General features: G+C 37.8%; 1 protein-coding gene across 12 annotated transcripts; it reads left to right on the top strand.

The window, feature by feature from the left end:
• Positions 1–126: 126 nt before the first annotated feature.
• On the top strand, positions 127–16049 carry LOC309502629 (uncharacterized protein). Of its 12 annotated transcripts, none has more exons than XM_082175072.1 (11): positions 137–200; positions 286–369; positions 1164–1217; positions 1318–1565; positions 4157–4259; positions 10044–10117; positions 10300–10497; positions 10589–10726; positions 12825–12914; positions 13027–13170; positions 13976–16049. In XM_082175072.1, exons 4-11 carry the CDS (start codon positions 1326–1328, stop codon positions 14102–14104), a joined length of 1116 nt encoding a protein of 371 aa, XP_082031198.1. In that variant the 5' UTR covers positions 137–200; positions 286–369; positions 1164–1217; positions 1318–1325; the 3' UTR covers positions 14105–16049. The 12 variants fall into 12 exon arrangements, with proteins under 12 accessions (XP_082031197.1, XP_082031198.1, XP_082031195.1 ...); XM_082175073.1 differs by having other exon boundaries at positions 148–204; XM_082175071.1 differs by having other exon boundaries at positions 127–200; positions 286–430; positions 1164–1565.
• The last annotated feature ends 3869 nt before the right edge of the window (positions 16050–19918 follow it).

Raw genomic sequence — 19918 nt, 5'->3', positions numbered from 1 at the left:
AATGCTTCTAAATATACATAAAAAAAATTAAAGAAGAAAATGTATTCCAGAGTATAATCGATTATTGTGCATATAATATCTATTATTATTATTTTATTATTATTGTGCTGAGTGCTGACTTCACATTGCTGTAAGGAGGATGATGCTCCCTCTGCTGTCCTGTTATCTTCTTCTCTCATTTATTCAAGAGTCATGCAGCTGTAGGTGAATATATTTGCCCTGAGTAAAAGCATGTAAGTGCGCAGTGACATTGCATAACAATGTTCAATCGTTTACTCACTACAGCGAGTCGAAATTAGCCTACTCAGCAAACCCGGTTACCTGTCATCATCGGTGTACAAAGTCAAAGTCTTGACGGTGGTAGAAAAGGTAACGTTACGTCCAGAAAAAAAGAAAAGAAAAAAACGTTTACGCAGTGTGGATACTATAGGTTTGTATTTTTAGCTTCAGCAATATTACTGTCGGCCTCATCATTAGTTCTGGGACAGTGCAGAATTCGCTTCCTGTATTATTATTAATGCTAGTGATGCTTAGATATTTCTAGTCTTTCCTAAACGTTTACCACGATTTCCTTCAAAATGCACAGCCACTGTTATTGTTTCTATTGATAGTTGGTATTAGCCACCACTGTCGTCAAGTTAAAACAGTTTAAAAGTACGTGGATAGAAATAAAAATAAATGTATTTATTATGGTGTTACGTTACAGGGATTAAGGTATTTAGGCATGACGATTTTTTGTAAACGAAAGGTCGTTTGGCCACTTTCTACAAGCTTACAAACAATTCTGGATATAAATCTCTCTCTCTATTTTCAACAAATAAGCAGTAAACGGAGAGGCTTATTCAGGAAATATTTGTCAACATGAGGAGGTCCGAAATATGAGTTGTCCCCCCGCTCATATTTTGGACGGTTTTTTTTTTTGCAACGACCAACATGCCTAGTGCTAAAAGTACTCAAATAAAAATAAATTAAAGCTAAGTAGAAATATATATATATATATATATATATATATATATATTTATATTTAAAAAAAAACTAATAAAAAAGACGAAGGCACATTACAAAATTACTAAAACTGAAATTTGCTAAATCTGACATTTCTGCTGTTAAAATTAGGCTAGTTCATTTAATATTTGTTTTTTTGTTTTTTTGTCTTAATGCAGGATTTTTGCCTCTAATGCTTTAAAAAGAAGAAGAAGTAATTTACAACTAGTCAGGTAAGTGAGAAAGACACCAAGTCTTTTTAGAAATGCTCAGGGAATTCATATGTGACCATTTTCAAATTTTGTGATCATTGCTTTTACTCTGAGCTTTCAGGTGCTGTGATGGTGGAGGACAGGCCCATCATGAAGGGACGGGTAACAGTGTACTCAGTGCCGGGCTGTCCACACTGCACACAGGCCAAAGCTACTCTGCGAACACTAGGTGTGCCTGTGTGTGAGGTGGATGTGAACAAGCATGGAGAAATAAGGGCGCGAGTGAAGGAGCTCACAGGTCACAGTGCCGTACCACAGATATTCTTCAATAACCTTTATGTTGGAAACAACAAGGACCTCCAGAACATGGTGAGATAAGAAACAGTAACCGATGTGTGATTTCTAGTGATGTTCGGATAATTTCACTGACCCGGATCTTTGAGTCTCGTTCAGCAAAATGAACCAATCTTTTTTTCAAGTAATTTCGTCAGAATGTAATTAAAGCATTGACGTTAAAATGTTAACAGCCAAATTCCCCAACACATAAAACTTATGCAAACGTTGATCACATTTAGAATAAGAAAAAACTAATGCAGCCATAGCAAATCACTTTCATTTGTCATGTCACATCCCCATAGGCTGAAGCTATGCAGTCTGTACAGGAAATTATTAGTTCACCTCCCGAGTCAAGTCAAGTTAAGTCACCTTTATTTATATAGCGTTTTTTACAATTCAGATTGTATCAAAGCAGCTTCACAGTGATAACATGAAAGTAATACAACAAAGTTTGTTTCTAGAAGAAAATTGCGTCATCATCCACCTTAAGTAAGGCAGATCAATAATATTGTTGAATGTTAAATGTCCCCAACTAAGCAAGCCAAAAGCCAAGGCAACAGTGGCAAGGAACCAAAACTCCATCAGGTGAGAGAATGGAGATAAAAACCTTGGGAGAAACCAGGATCAGTCGGGGACCAGTTCTCCTCTGGCCATTACTGGATTATGATCCAGGCAGCATTACAGGTCAGAAGTCAGATTGGATCAGAACATTTAGAATATTATCCAGTTCCATCTGGTTGGAAGTCAGAGTCATCACGCCGGTATGGAGACGAGTTTGTTGAGAATCAGTGCCGATGGCTGTTGTGTCGATGAGGCCTTCACAGGGCAGAGGAGGCTGGCACCTCAGGGATGCGTCATGGATGGGTCCAGGCGCAGGTCCACCATCTGATCTGGATACGGCCCGGATCCGGCTGACTTCAGTAAACCTCGGAATAAACAGAAGGACTAACATTAGCGTAGATGCCATTCTTCTTATGATGTAACGAGTACATCAGGTGTTATAGGAAGTGTCCCCGGTTCCGGCTGATCTGATCTATGTAGCCTAATAATCATTTAACTGATTTGAATAATAGAAATGTATAATGTTCTATATGAATGCCAGGTAAAAGATATGCGTTTTTAGTCTAGCTTTGAACTGACAGAGTGTGTCTGCTTCCCGGACAATGTTAGGAAGACTGTTCCAAAGTTTAGGTGCTAAATAGGAAAAGGATCTACCGCCAGCAGTCGATTTTGATATTCTGGGTATTATCAACTGGCCGGAATTTTGAGATCGCAATAGACGTGAAGGACTATAATGCTTTAAGAGCTCACTCAAGTACTGCAGAGCTAAACCATTTAGTGCTTTGTAAGTAATCAGCAATATTAAAAAATGTATATGATGTTTAATAGGGAGCCAATGCAGTGTTAGATACAGAACGGGACTAATACGGTCATTCTTTCTGGTTCTAGTGAGACTCGAGCTGCTGCGTTTTGGACCAACTGGACTTTGTTTATTAAGCGTGCAGGGCAACCACCCATAATAGCATTACAATAATCTAGCCTTGAGGTCATGAATGCATGAACTAACTGTTCCGCATTTTTAAGATGGAAGAATGTGGTTTTACAGATGCTAGAAATGTGCCTTTCAAAGGAAAGATTGGTATCAAAGAGCACACCCAGATTCCTAACCGACGACGGAGACTTGACAGAGCAGCTATCAATTGTCAGACAGTATTCTGGGTTAATACATGCAGACGTTTTTTGGCAAATAATTAGAAACTCTGTTTTTTCAGAATTAAGTAGTAGGAAATTACTAGTCATCCAAATTTTTATATCAGCTATGCATTCCGTTAATTTTGTGAATTAAGTTTCTTCAGGGCGTGAAGAAATATAGAGCTGATTATCATCAGCATAACAGTGAAAACTAATTCCATGCTTCCTAATGGTATCTCCCAAAGGTAGCATGTACAGGGTGAACAGCAACGGTCCTAGTACTGAGCCTTGTGGTACTCCATACTGAACTTTTGATCGATATGACATCTCTTCACTTACTGCTACAAACTGATAACGGTCAGATAAGTATGAATTGCATGCTAGTGCAATTCCACTAATGCCAACATAATTTTCGAGTCTATTCAAAAGAATCTTGTGGTCGATGGTATCAAATGCAGCACTAAGATCGAGTCTTCGGGTCTGAGTCGTTTGTTCATCGTAAGTTATGGAAAAGAACCATAATGACAGAAATTCATTTATTAATTGTAAGAAATTTGAGACCAGAAACGCATCACGTAACTGAGAGTAAACAAAACTAACTACGCGTTTGTTTGTAAGGAAGTTTGGAATTATTAACTAATTTCTGTTTCCAATACGACTGTCACGTCACGTCACCTCTCGGGAGGTGAACTAGTTTTTTCTGTGTCCTGTACAAAACCTATGGTTTATTACGCATGCACGGTCATCACAAGATGAACGAATCGCTCTCTGAGACAACTCGTTGTTCCCGAGTCATATTTAAGATTCGTTCAAAATGAACATTCGTTCAGGATCAACTCATCACTAGTGTCACTATTGACTAACCTCTGGCTGGATATTTGCTTCTAGGAAATGAGACTGAACCGAAAATATGTTTTTGTGTATGTTCTTAGAATCCTGAGCGGCTGAAACATCTTGTCCTGTCGGTCAGAGAGGAACCTGTGCCGCTGGACGCTCCGCCTGTGCCTGTGGAAAATAGCACTGAGACTGATGGAGGTTAGTAACTGAATAGGGCTTTTCACACTGAGCTTAACCCCGGGGTTATCGTCGTTCTAAACCTCACCTTTAACTCTGCATTGAGGTGGCTAACGTGTGCAGTGTGTGAAATGTTACAAAAATGACTTTAGAAAGATGACAGCATCCTCATTTTATTTTTACACATACTGTTGATAGGTAGGCCTATTAGTTAATCTGTTGACTTAAGCAAGCCTTGTTGCATGATATGCCAATGGTGACAGTTCAAAAATGGAAAAAAGCACCCCCACCCCCCAAAAATTTGTAAAATTGATCACATTTTCATTGGTAAAAAACCATATGTGGGTCACTTTGCATACAGCTGATAATTTTTTCTTTTAAAGATGAATTTCTGAAGAGCAAATAATGTTAAACTAGAACTGGAACTGTATGTAATTTCCTTCTATCAAAACAATTGCATAGAACATACCTCCAAAGATAATCTTTTTCCCAAAGTTTGGATGCCTGTAACTCAAGAAGTATTAAAGATATCTTTATATTCTTTTTAGATTCTGGTTTTTAACAAGCTTTTCTTTTGGTATTTTAATTTTTAAGGCCCTGCATGGTTAATTCCAAAAGATATTGTGATCTCAATGCGGCTCCATGTGCAAATTGTTGATCATGAAAATTAATGTGTGTGACTGGGCAAGGGTTTATTTCTGGATTTTTTTTTATGGCTGCATGTGAACCACCCTTTTCCATATCACCAGCTGTTTCTCCAAGGAAATGAGCAAAAATCCTTGCTGTCAATGTATATAAGACTGGGTATACAGGAACATCTTCACCTGGACTGACTGTGCAGTGAGAAGGGTTCCTTCAGCACTCTCTGTTTAACACAAGAAACAAAACAATGGTTCAAAACACTGAAGAATTTATTTGGGTTTAACATTAATTGTCATCATGCCACAAACAGGTTATTTATGACTAGGACAAGTCAGAAGCACACAAAATCTGTGTGGGACTAGTTGTGACTCTCTGTGGAACCTGTAAAACATTGCTGCCCTGTCAATGATGACTAAACAGGCAGCATTGTGGGTATGTAGGAAACAGAAACTGGTAGAGTGACTGGCTTCCAAGGCACAGTAATGGCACCTCTAATGATCTAAAAGGATTTCAAGTGAGCTTTAGAGACAGTGTGGTTATTTCTAACTAAAACTAACACTATTAAAACTAATTTTCAGTCATTTAAATAAAGCTAAAATAAAATATAAATATTAGATGAAAAACTTATTTATTTCAGGTAGTCAAAGCAACATTTCTAATTTTGGTCTGAAGTACTAAAATTGTTGAAGTACTTACATTTTAATTAGATAATATAAATATATAATATAAAGACAAAAGCACCTATCAGAATTACTAAAACGTAAACTAAAATGAAAATGAAAACTGAAAATATAAAAATAAAAGCAAATGAAAAATATTAATAAATCCTATAATAGTACTTTATATAAATAATACTAAAAACACTTATTTCTAGTGACTACAATGCTTTTTAGCCAGCAGCCATATCACCCTGTAGCCCAACACAGAAGCTAAGCAGGGCTGAGTCTGGTCATTACCTGGATGGGACACCTGGGTTGCTGCTGGAAGAGGTGTTAGTGAGGCCAGCAGGGGGCGCTCACCCTGTGGTCTGTGTGGGTCCTAACGCTCTAGTGTAGTGACTGGGACACTATATTGTCAAAGAGCACCGTCCTTCAGATGAGACGTTAAACCGAGGTCCTGACTCTCTGTGAACTTTAGGAATCCCAGAATGTCCTTCGAAAGAGTAGGGGTGTAACCCCGGCATCCTGGCCAAATTTGCCCATTGGCAATCATTTTTGCCATCATCATGGCCTCCTAATCATCCCCATATACTGATTGGCTTCATCACTGTCTCCTCTCCACCAGTAAGCTGGTGTGTGGTGGGCGTTTTGGCACAATATGGCTGCCGCCGCATCATCCAGGTGGATGCTGCACATTGGTGGTGGTTGAGGAGATTCCTCCCTTCTATAAAAATCAAATCAATTTCAAATAAAAAAAATAAAAAAAAGAATTGCAATCTTAGTAGACAGGATGTTAGTCAAACCTTGGACTCAGACATGCCTTTCAGTCACAGCGAGAATAGTAATGGCGAGTTCCCATCCACAGACATTTTGGTTTACTTACTGTGAAAAACTGATTTGTTGAACTGTGTTTGCCGTTGGTGTGTCGGCTCTCCTGGTATGTTCTGACTCGACTCGCTTGCAGTTTGTAGACAGGAAGGAAGCAGGTAAAATTGCCCGTAGTTTAATGGTGAGGAAGCATTTGAACTCTGTGACTGGCATGTTCCCAACGCAGCACTCAGCACTGGAGAAACTGCAGCGTTCGGCCCCATGAGGGGAGGCCCATCGCCACCAGACTCACAATCTATAGTCTGGTGCATGGTGTCCCTGCTAGCCTGGGGTTTCATCTTTCTCTTTGGCAACCCTATCTTTCTGTACTCTTTAATGTGCTCAGTTCTGCATGTGTCTTTAAAGCAAAAAGCTCAATGATTCTCGGGTTAATTTCCAGTCTTGCAGCGTCTGGACTGTTTTTGACATTGGTTAAATATTGCCTGGTTGTTTGTAAGGTAGCACTATATTGATGTTCCTCAATCATTCATTTTGATTTCAGCAACTCTGTATTAAACTGCTGTCAATTTAGCCTTTAACATACAGACTCCATTATTATCTATAATATTATAATAATAAATATTATTCATAAATAATATGATAAAATAACATTATTTTTCTATTATTATTTGATGCTCTCATTCACATTCTCAGTGTGCTATCTATTTTTAGTTTTTGTGATTAGGCCTTGATTATTTAAATTGAATAATCAAGATTGCAGTTACAGGTGCGGTGATGAATTAATCATGACAAGTGTCATTTATAGCGTTCCATTAAAGTCTAGGCAGTGCACGTGGCATCAACATGTGCTACTAAACGTGGAACATATTTTTGGCAGATGCTGAGCATTTTAACATGCCTGTTGCACAAACGCAATGTAAATCTGATTTAATGTAAATTATATCATTCAATGTAAATCTTACAATATGTAAGAATTTTGCATTAAAATATCCCAAAATCTCAAGGCCAGTGTTATATATTTTGTTAAGTTGATTACTTACAATATCCCAAATGTTTCCAACTATTTTTAAATCGTGAGAAAATTGGGATTTTAACCAAGGAAACAGGGGTTAGAGCAGGGGGGAGCTGGGAGTCGCCAGTCAATTGCGTCATATCCGCTTTACCCTCGGTTTCCGCTCGTACTGCGTGGAGTCCTGGACAAATGCGGAAGTTGTAGTTGTAGCGTCTATCAAGCTACAAACTTTAGCTTGTTTCTTGCAGTCGTTATGGTACACAATTATTCTTTACCGATTTCAGCTGGTTCTGTCGACAAAGCATGCTTAATTTTATATTTTCCAAATGTAGCATTCGGTAATAGTTATGTTTATGTAAGGAAAGTATTATTGCTTTAGATTTGTGTTTAGTTTATTGACATTGTTTATCACGTCTGGTGTTTATGGCCATGTAAATAAACATAGCATGTGTTATACATAAAGATTAATCAGTATTTTGCAAATGATGTGGGCATGTTCGAATGTACTTTTACAACAATTGTTTAGAACACGTAAAACTGCCCCGCGTTATCACAACAATGAATTCAACAAATACAGTAACATCTATGATAACCAATTTAGTATTAAACCTTACTTTTCTTGCGGTTAATTCATTTTAATGAAATAAAAGTGTGATGAGGTTTAAGAGTCAGGAAGGAAGAAGACTGGGACTCGTAGGCTACTTTATTAAAATAAAGCAAAACAAACAAAAGTCGCGCACAACGCGCATTCACTGTGGCAACCGCGACGGCTCAAAACAGTTCAAAAATGAGAGCTTGGATCCACCGGTTCTCTTCCTCTGCGTCCAATTTTCTTCCAGCGCGGCTTATAAGCGGTCTCTCCACGCCAATAATACTGCAATAAGACACAGGTGTTCGTCATTTGCACTTGACCTACTTGCGTCCCGCTCGTCTCTTCTCTCTCCCATCACAGACCGCGCTGAACCACGCCCCCCTCGCCACAAAAAGCATGTCATTAAACGCAACATTTATAAAAATAGAACTTAGCCTCATCCATGAACATGATTTTTCGATTCCCGTCTGACTGATTTACATCCACGGTGGAGTTTAAAACGACAGTTCCCATCATTCCACGCTCCTTCACATCGTCATCAAGCTACGCCATTGTTGTTTGGAATCTAGCGCCCTCTAGCGGCAAAAAATTATTGCATATTGTACCTTTAAGGCTGAATTTATTTGGTCAAAAATACAGTAGAAACAGGATTATTGTGAAAGAATATTATTACAATTTTAAAATAAGTTTTCTATTTGAATATATTTGAACGGTTTCAGCATCATTGCTCCAGTCCTCAATGTCACATGATCCTTCAGAATCCATTCTAATACGCCCACCTGGTGGTTAAAAAACAAACATTTCTTATTATTATCATCAGTGTTGAAAAAAAATGTATGCTGCTTAGTATTTTTGTGGACACCGTGATGGAATTTTTTTCAGGGTTCTTTGATAAATAGAAAACTCAGAAGAACAGCATTTATTATTATTTATTTATTTATTTTACGTTATAAATGTCTTTTCTGTCACTTTTGTGCAGTTTAATGCATCCTTGCTGAATAAAAAGTTAGAATTTCTTTAAAAAAAAACACTGACCCCAACCTTTTTTTGATTAAATTATGATGTCATAATTGTGTAGCCCTATTTATAAAATGTTTTAAGAAATCTACAATTTTATTATATTACGTAATTTGATTGTTCAGCATTCACAGACAACAATGACTTTGTAATACTTGTGTAATACTGAATTTCAATTGGTCCTCTGTCTTAAATCTATTTGCATTCTTTTATTGATTAGTCTTGTCTTTCTTGCATATTTTTTATCATTTAACCATAACAGCAAACCGGCTCTGATGCTGCATTTCATTTAGACCGAAACCTAAACTTACTTACAACTTTAACACTGTTCTTTTGCTGCCTTACAAGCTTTGGTAATTCCTTCAGGAAACTCAAATCTTGTTTAAAATTTAATAATAATTCATTACATTTATATAGCGCTTTTCTCGGCACTCAAAGCGCTTTACATGGAAGGGGGAATCTCCTCAACCACCACCAATGTGCAGCATCCACTTGGATGATGCGACGGCAGCCATATTGCGCCAGAACGCCCACCACACACCAGCTTACTGGTGGAGAGGAGACAGTGATGAAGCCAATCAGTATATGGGGATGATTAGGAGGCCATGATGGACAGAGGCCACTGGGCAAATTTGGCCAGGATGCCGGGGTTACACCCCTACTCTTTCGAAATACATCCTGGGACTTTTAATGACCACAGAGAGTCAGGACCTCGGTTTTACGTCTCATCCGAAGGACGGTGCTCTTTGACAGTATAGTGTCCCCATCACTATACTGGGGCATTAGGACCCACACAGACCACAGGGTGAGCGCCCCCTGCTGGCCTCACTAACACCTCTTCCAGCAGCAACCTGGTTTTTCTCAGGAGGTGTCCCATCCAGGTACTAACCAGGCTCAACCCTGCTTAGCTTCAGTGGGCAACCGGTCTTGGGCTACAGGGTGACATGGCTGCTGACAATGCCAAAAAAGAAAAAAGTAAATATCTTCTATGGCGTTTTGTGTTTGGTTGTTTCAGTCATTTTTATTCTCTGTTTTGTGACACTTGCCCTATGCAGCATGGGAGCTCTCGGAGGCACTGAGGAATCTGATCCTGAAACTTTACTCTGATCACCTCTCTGAAGATGGCAAGGTAACACACCGTTTCACCGTCTCATCACAGGCTGCATATCAAATGCTCAATGGATTCGCCACAGACATGAACACTACATGCACTCAGACATTTGAATGACCTAAGGAGCGTTCCACCACATTATGTTTTAAATAAGTAAGGTATGTGTCATTGTGACCGTGTGGGTCTCCACTTTTGACCAGACAGTTGATTACAAGGCCATGTCCCGGAGCCTGTACTTCGAGCGGTACTGTGATCTCGCTGTCCAGCTTCAGCGCGTGGAGCTGCTGTCCATGAGTCGAGAAGAGAAACTGGCCTTCTTTATCAACATCTACAACGCCCTCGTCATCCACGGGAACCTGCGTCTGGGCTTCCCCAAAAACATATGGCAAAGGTATCGGGTAAGAGACGAGGAGAAAAAATGGATTGTAAAGTGGGGGGAAAAAGGGAAATTCTTTCAGTGCTTGTACATTTGTTGTCTTGTTTTCCCAGTTCTTCAACTATGTGAGCTACTTCATTGGTGGCGAGGTGTTCACACTGCAGGATATTGAAAATGGAGTGCTTCGAGGAAATCGAAAAGGTGTGGCACAAATCATGAAGCCCTTTTCCAGGAACGACCCTCGACTGCAGGTATGCCAGGAAGAGGATGAGTCGTTTGTTCAGTATAAGCTCATTCCTCAATATAATAGGATTGTTAGTAGTATTAATGTTGCTGTGTTTCTCGTTGGAAAGTTGCTTACAGTGTGTCAAGGGTCAAAAGTCAATTCTGATTTTGAGTTGCCTGTAATCTATGCAATAAACGTACTTAATTTTTTTAACAACAGCACCATTTTCAGTGATTTACTTAAAGGTAGGGTAGGCAGGATTTTTCTAAAAAACGTTTTCCCAAATTTGTTTAAACTGTCTTTATATACCAATACATCATTAAAATGTAAGTACTCTGAAAAAGAGAGTATAAAAATCGAGCGTCTCTTGTCCTCTCAGGGCGCAATAAACACAGCTACTTATTTCCATTCGGAACGAATGAAATGATTGGCTGGACGACTGTCACTCTCCCTCGCTACCATGGCTACCACCCCTGCCGCTACAGGAGCTGCCCACATGCGCGCACCCGTTTGACTCGAAGAGGGGAAGAGGCACGGAGAGAGGCACGGAAGCTAGGAAGAATCACAATAATGGCAGAGAAAGAGCAGTCAAAATTCCCAGTACCTGCATATACAGTCAGCCAAGGCAAACAAGGCAAAAAAATGAACTAGAAAGGTAGGCTACTTGTCTCCGGAGTGTAATGTTAGTCCTCATCAGAGCCAACAGTGCTTTCATCGTGGAAGCTCTTACATGCAAAACACCGTACATGTTATGAATCTTACACGAAATTCACCTTCATCACAGTGTAACTGATGGTAATGGGAAAACGTGTATCAATGCAACCTGTTTTTAGCTTTGCCTTATGTTACTAGCTCGTTACCGAATCAAACTCAATATATTTTAAACTTTACCAGAATCGATATGCTAGCTTGATAGTGAGTACTAACAGCCATGTTAGTTGTTTATATTCATAGTGATAAAGTTAGGTATTTTATTACATGTGATTCTGACATGATGTCACTACATGCACTGCGCTCCTCTCCGCTCGGCGCTGGCAAACGCGTCCTCCAGCTGAGCGGTCGGCATCGCGCGTTCATGTGTTTTGGGGGCGTGGCTTTGGAAGGAGCCCAGAAGTTTTTTTTTGAAAAATCCTTCCTACCCTGCCTTTAAGCAGGTTTCTAGGTGTATTTGGAAGTTTTTAGTTTTGCTTTATTAAACCGAAATTATGACTTAATTAAACAGAAATTATCACAGATATTAAGCCTGTCAAAATAATAAAATGGTTTAAAAAGATTAAACACAATTAACTGTAATTTCTCTGTAATTAATGGCTTTGTAATTAATTCTCAACCTTTTTGACTTTCTGTCTAAGCTAATATGTACCTCTGGTACTTATATGTTGTCATAACTATAAATAAATGTAAGAATATTATTTTAGTTTAATGTTTTTATTTATTTATATTTTATTATTATTTTAAATATATATATATTTATTTATTTATTTATATTTATTTAGATTGTTAATATAATTTACGATTTCTTGGGGCCCCCCTCGATGTTTGCTGAGGCCCCCCTATGGGCCCCGACCCCCTGGTTGAGAAACACTGGCCTAAACCTATTCTTTACTTTTCAAGGAAAGAAAAAATATTTGAATTGCATGATATCAGAATATCCAGACAGTTCAAATGTTTGTCTGTAAGATTTAAAATTATTTATGAAAATTAATACTAGAACTATGCATTCAGCAAGAATGCATTCAATTGTTCAAAAGTGACAGTAAAGACATTTATAATGGTGCAAAATATTTCTATTTCAAACAAATGCTGTTCTATTGAACTTTCTATTCATCAAAGAATCCCAAAAATGTATCACAAGTGTTTTAACATTGATAATAATAACTTATTTTAAGTTGTAATAATATTTAACTATATTGCTGTTTTCACTGTATTTTTTTAGCCTTGGTGAGCTTAAGAGACTCACATTTCAGAGTTAAAGAAACATTTAAAAAAAATCTTACTGACCTCAAAACAGTGGTGTTCTGAAACTGTGGGGGTACTTGAGACAAAAACATGCTGGGAAACACTGGAGTAAAAGATATCTGAGAATGCTATTAACAGCAGTAATGTGTGTCTTTATCCATTAGGTGGCGCTTCCTGACGTTGAGCCTCTCATTCATTTCGCACTAAACTGTGGTGCAAAGGGCTGCCCTCCAATTAAGACTTACACACCACAGGTTAATACCCAAAGGACTCTCATTTACAATACGCTCTATAAATGTCTATACATTCTTTCTGACAGTGTAAAAAGCATATTGTGTTTAAATTTCCATGCATGTCTCACATCAGGACATTGATGGTCAGTTGCGTACCGCAGCGGAAGCGTTCTTGGAGAATGACGACAGCTGCGTGATTGACAGCGTGGGGCGAGAGGTGAAACTCAGCCAGATCTTTAAGTGGTACAAGGAAGACTTTGGAGGCACTGATGAGAAGGTATTACTAAAATATATCCTCACTCTCAATACATGGACATGGAAGACGATGTTAAGCGATAATTCACACGGAAATTAATCTTTTACTTGCATAAAGTTATGAATTTCTTCCTTCTGTAGCCTATAACACTAAAGGAGATATTTAGCAGAATTTCTAAGCTGCTCTTTTCCATACAGTGCCAGTGGTTGGGGAGCTTGTTTTGGGTCTGTCTTTAAAGAGGACATATTATGCCCTTTTATGAAGTCTTGATTTTGTTTTGGGGGTCTATTAGAATAGGTTTTCATGCTTGAATGTTCAAAAAACATTATTCTTCACATATTATTCATTGTTGCAGCTCCTCTGTTCCCAGTCTGTCAGTAACACTTTAGTTTCTGTGTCTATGAAGCCTCTCCTTCCAGCGCAGTGTGCTCTGATTGGTTGGCTGGATCAGTGTGTTGTGATTGGTCAACCACTTCAAGCATGTTTGGGAAATGTCACGCCCTTTTCCATAAGCGCAAGTTTCAACACACTACTAATGCAACTAAACCAGGCCTCACCTTGAGCCTTAAGCGGAGATTATTTAAATGTGTTTAAATTTCCAGAAGAAAACTCAAGACTACAATCGAGTCATTTCAGGGAGTTCAGAAACAGTGCGCACTGATATAGAGAATAACTCCCTTTGGAGTGACTGTGCTTTATAGACCTTTGTTTGCTTTGTAGAGCATGACCTTTCTCATGCTCAAACAGCAACATTACTCACTGAAGAAAGTTGAAAATGTAAAAAAGCATTGCACTCTTGATCAGCATGTGATGTTTTCTTTTTCAGCTGCTGAACTGGGTGTTTGATCACATGGGAGCGTCAGAGAAGAAGAGGAATCTACAGTGTCTGCTGTCGGAAGGAAAGGTCAAAGTGAGCTATCTGCCCTACGACTGGTCTATAAACAGCACAAACTGAACTAAACCACATTCTCATGCATATGATCACTCTATCACTGTGTTTCTATCGAACGCATGCAGCGGAGATGAGAGATTCAGAACAAAACTACACCGTGAAAATGATAACTATGCATTTAGATTCCCTTTACCTTGTTCCTTCACCTCCCAAAGGGCAATGTGTTACCGTAGCCGAATATTTCTAACAAATTTTTTTTACCTATAATCTTCTAAATTGTACTGCGGCATTTTGCACTTGATTATTATGCAGTTAAATGTTTTATATATTCACATACAAGGATGTCTATTTAAACAAATATAATTTAATTTAATTTATTTACATTATCATATGTATTGTATCTCAGTATATTTATTTTTTACATATTTAATTTAGAGTTTCTAGCAAGACTAAAAAGTAAAAAATGAATTCATGAATCATAATGAAACAAAATAACTTTGCACAGACTGAGCAATGGTGCATATCGCTTATAATATATATTTTCTTTTTTACTAAATGACCTCAAGGAACAATATTTAATCATTTTTATATATGTGCAACAATTTAACAATACACAGTAAGAAACAGCAATATTTTTAACATATAAAACCTTTAAATATATGAAAGATTTGCACGGATACTTCTATAGGAATGTTTTCAGTCGATGGCGCATATTAGGAGATGCTATTAAAATATGTGTCTAAATTCACAAATATATAAAAAATTGCTGTCTATATCTTTCTATTCACTATTTCACCCAGAAAAGAACGTTTTTGTCTTCATTTACTCACCCCTATTTGTCCAACCCTATATTATTTTCTTTTCTTCTATGAAACAAAAGGGAAAGTGAATGGCAATTTAAGTTATATTCCACCAAAAAGGGAAAAAAAAACGTAATGCAAGTGTTCAATATGCCTTGTAAGCTATATTCCAAGTCTTCAAAAAGCCATATGATATTTGTATGAGGATTAGATAAAAAATTTATTTACTGGTATTTATTGCAGGTTTCAGTGCTCGCTGTTTTATATCTGGACATGTTTCTTCTTGAAATGCATAGGACATGGATGATTTTGAGGCATGGATTAGTTTGTGGATCTTTCATGCGGTTTTGTACTTTTGACTCTGTCTGAATGATGGATGTATTCAGCAGAGAACCACACATCAGTTAATCAGAATGACACCAGCCAGTAGCATTGAGTACTTTTTGAAATGCATGATGTGTCATTTGATAAATTATTGAAAGGGCATCGGGGCTGATGGAATCTCATAAACTGGTTTCTCATAAACAGGGCCTGTTTCGTATGATGCGATTCGGTGCCTGATTTGATCAAGGGGTTAACAAAAATCCCCCATAATATTTTTATAGAAAATGAGATCCAGACTGAAACTTTCTGAAAATCGATTCCCCATCTGTCTTGCTTAAGGCAGTGAAAATCCTCATGAACTTGGAAGCCGTTTTTGAATCCGCGAGCAACATGACAACACGGAAAAATCCTGTTTTAATAGATGTTGATTTACTGTGATGCACTAATAGGCATGTCATTCATCCTTTAATGCATGTGATACTATAGAATAGTATTGCAAGGGCTGATACGAGTATCAGAAGCACGAGTAAAATGAGGTTTGGTACCTCCTGTTTCAGCCAGTGCCTTTTCACCTTTGCATGATTTTCTCATATTACACCACTTGACCGAACATCCCATTGCTTCAGGAAATCAGTTCATTTGAAACTTTCATCTGCAAGCAGAGAGAGATTGGTGAATCATAGCTAGAAAAAAAAGTCGCAGAGTTACCTCATCCTTATCTCGTTCACTCTAAGGACGAATATAAATGCAATGCAATTACCCTGAACAAAATGTCAAGATGAGACTCATTCGTATGCATGGAAATGATTTGAATCTATAGTGCAATACTGCAATACTGTCTTTTATAAATGAATTACGATAAAATAAAATATATTCAATAAACATTTCATGTGCCCTTATTTTTGTTGAAATGAAAAGATGGCAGACAGTGTTGGTAATGTGAGTTATGTAATCAGATTACTTTTTTTCAAGTAACGAGTAAAGTAATCCATTACTTTTTATAAATTTACAACAAAATATCTGTTACTTTTTCTTTGTTCCCATTTGTAGACTGTCCTCATGTCGAGAGAAATCGGGAGTAAGTGCAGAGACAACATGTGTGTGCTGTGAACATGATGGCTACCGTAGTTCTAGACTAAATGTGAACATGCATTTACTCATCTCTCTTGCACAAAAACAGATTCAGTGTTCCTCAAAATGAATAAAGACAGAAATGCAAACTCAGAATATTACGCAAACCTGTAATATTTAAACATGTTAACACTAATCTACTTTATGTATTTAATCTCACTTCATTAACCAATGTCTTTGCTGATGATCTTTGATGATCCAATTATTAATAAGCAAAAAAGACTTAAGATAATCATCACGTTTGTTTAAATGTTTTGTTTTTATTGCTAAAATAAGAGTTTTAAAATCTCTATTCTTCTCTAATCAATTTTAGTTTTGGTGTTAAAGGGCCTTTATATTTGCCAAAAAACATAACTTTTATTTATTTGTTATTAAAAAACAAACAAGCAAGCCCAGCCCAGGATAGAAAAAGCAACGCAAAAGTAACGTGTAACATCCTAAATAGCCTAAATCACAAAATGCATTGTAATGTAATGCATTGCTTTTAAGTAACTTTAAAGTAAAAAGTCTTTTTTTTAGTAAGATGCATCTTACTATATAACCATGCGTACAGTTAATACAGGAAAAATAGGTGGAACAATCTTTAAATAAAGGAGAAATGTTGAAAAAAGGCTGCGTGTCCAATAAAGGACACTTTATTTCATCCGTCACTTTGTAGAAGCGCCCATTGACAGATGCCAACATGGACCGGTTGTGACACGGATTGTGCCAGACAATTATTGACTTCTGAGAACATGAAACTATCAATATGTAAGAAAAACAATTTGCAAAACAAACAATATTCAAAATATATTTTTGCATATTGTTTTTCCTATGCAGTTCACGGTAATATTAACTCGTTTAGTTTGCTTACTTTGTACAGTAAACAATTTTGGGTCACCACTTGATTTCCAAATGTCTGGGTTCTGAAGAAAACCCAGTTGAAAGCTGGACTAATAGTCCTGTTGCAGTGTGTGTAATATTCAGAGGGAGGCAGTGTTGCTTTATGCTCAACATCACTAGACCAAGTAAACCATGGAATTGACAAAAATAATGAATTTCTTAGTACTTAGTTTGTCTCTTTGCTTTAGTGTTAGCAGCGCTTAAATGGCACGAACTCCATTAGTTTGTGTTAAACCTGTTGATCATGTTCTCCAACGTGATTTGAGATGGTCCAGACAGAGAACATCTCAAACTTCAATGGAAGCAAGAACTTCTGTCCTTCTGTACAAAGTAGTCACATGATCTTAGTGACTTTTAGTGCAAAGTTTTAGTTTCCTATTACCAAAACTCAGTTCCATGTTTAATATCCCAGATTCTCAATGTAGTCTCACACTTTTGGACACCACTATATATTAAATTCTGGTTATTAGTCATGAGTGTCACGCATACGCAGTAGTTCAGACAGTCTGCCTGAAATGAAAATATCACTGTTACACAGTCTTAGGTTTGAACGTCATAAGACTGTTAGGAAGCTTTTAGCAACGCTGTAGCCTTGAGCATCATTTGGGTTCATGACCGTGAGACTAGCGAGAAGCTAATTCTTCAGCCCACCAACCGCATTCTCACGATACGTGTCCAATCGCACAACTTATTAACCGCAGTTGATGAGCTCGCCTTGCCACATTGCACACAGACAGCGTAAACAAATCCAGAAGATTCAAATGCCTGTTGTTGTCAAATACTGAGCAAAAGCCTCAGTGATGTTATACAAGATATTGAAGATAAATGAAGCCTTTTAAGAACTACAGGACTCAAGTAATGGATGGTAAACCAGTGTTTTGAAAGTAATTTCAGTGATGTTTAACTAAACTATAGTATATATGTATAGCATGCTCTTTTTTGTCTTACCCTTTTTAGCTCTACCTTTTGTCTTTTATTGGAAAAAAAAAAAGGTACCATTAAAATGTCATTCATCCAGGCTAACCCTGGGAACATGGATGGACCTGAGGCACAACAAGACGTGTACAACTATTTTGAGGCTTAGAAAAATATATATGCTTTTATCTGCATTCAACAGAAGTTCCCCAGGCGAATTTTTATTTTTTTTATCGGCTCAACCGTATTTGGGTTAAGAAATGGACGCTGTGTCTTAAAGAGGGAGGAGGGTAGAGTAAAGCTATCTGAAAGTGTAAAATGCCATTTTTGCCACTTTTTTTCTTTAACCTCGATCAGTTAATTTCGTTCTGAGAAAAACAAAGGTTGTACTATGTTAGAATTTGCATTCCCATTTGCATTTAGAGCACACTGGCTTGATGAAAACGTGTTCGCAATGTGAGTAGTGTTATTTTATTATCATATATTAAGACTATTATAGTTTTTAGTTTAAGTAATTTTGTTTTCTAAAACTAATAATAATCACACAACACAAAAACATTTGCTTTCCTGTTCCAACCCCCTCCAAAGAGGTGTTGATAAAGAGGTCGAGGCCTGCCGAGATGTGGTGGGAGAAGTTGTAATCTTCTGATTGGTCGAAATGAATGTCTCACATTTTGAGTTTCAGTCACATGGTCAAGGAAGGGATATAACGAGATTGTATCTGTCGCTCTGTCTCTTCTTTTCCTCTGGGTCCCTTTCTTGGGGTACTCTTTCTTTACGCTCGGCCTTTCATCTTCCATCTTCCATTGGTGTGTGTGTGTGTGCGTGTGCGTGTGCGCGTGTGCGTGTGCGCGCGTGTGTGTGTGTGTGTGTGGGGACAAATTCCCAGTATAGGGACCATACTTGGCCTTCACATATCACTTTCTTTGTACTTTCACTCTCTCTCTCTCTCTCTCTCTCTCTCTCTCTCTCTCTCTCTCTCTCTCTCTCTCTCTCTCTCTCTGGTAACATCCTACATACACATTGGGTACAATTAACTGTGTTTTATACATCTTCATCAAATTAGACGGTTTATACAGTACATCTAATTTGTAATCAAGTGTAAACAACCAAATAATGTTATGAAACCCTCTTAATTATAACCAGTATACCAGTATAATTCAGTATTAACATTAACGTTTGCACTACAGTCGTCTCACTCTAGCTATGCTCTCACATATTCTGGTAATAGACAAGAAATGTACAGTTTTATACCATTTTGCTGATAATAACACTGATAATCATTCTGCAATATTGCAGCCTGAACCACAGTAGGCAGACCACACTTACATACTCTATATTTTGTAATTCTGGTTAGTAATTGTATTGTGTTTGTCATTTTAAAGTTTTTTTTAAATTATTATTAGTGGTGCTTTTTCAAAGCACCACTAGTGTTATTGTCACTAAACTTATTATTCTTCTTATTATTCCGGACAAAAGTTTGGCGCGTAACTTGCCCCGCACCGTTTGTCACAGACCCCTGATTGAGGTGTCAAATCGACCGGCTCATTGAGGAGAGGTGTGCTATGACTTTTCTAAGCGATCGGGTGTACGATGTTCGCACAGCGGGCGAAAAAGCGGCCAAAAAAGTCCCATTGACTTAACATTGGGCATTCTAAAAACATTTGAATCCCAACTGCCGTTTTCACACACACCACTCCAAAGGGCCTGACACCCCTGCGATTCTCTCCCTCTCTCTCTCCCTCAGAGGATTTATATTATCAAGCAACCAATAAGTAATGGCCTAAAATCTTCATAGCCACACCCTAGCAACCAGTTACAGCAC

This window comes from Leuciscus leuciscus (assembly GCF_965113295.1).
Source record: "Leuciscus leuciscus genome assembly, chromosome: 7".
Taxonomy (NCBI): Eukaryota; Metazoa; Chordata; class Actinopteri; order Cypriniformes; family Leuciscidae; genus Leuciscus; species Leuciscus leuciscus.
Note: the sequence above shows the minus strand (reverse complement) of the source record. Positions and strands in the feature narration are given on the sequence as shown.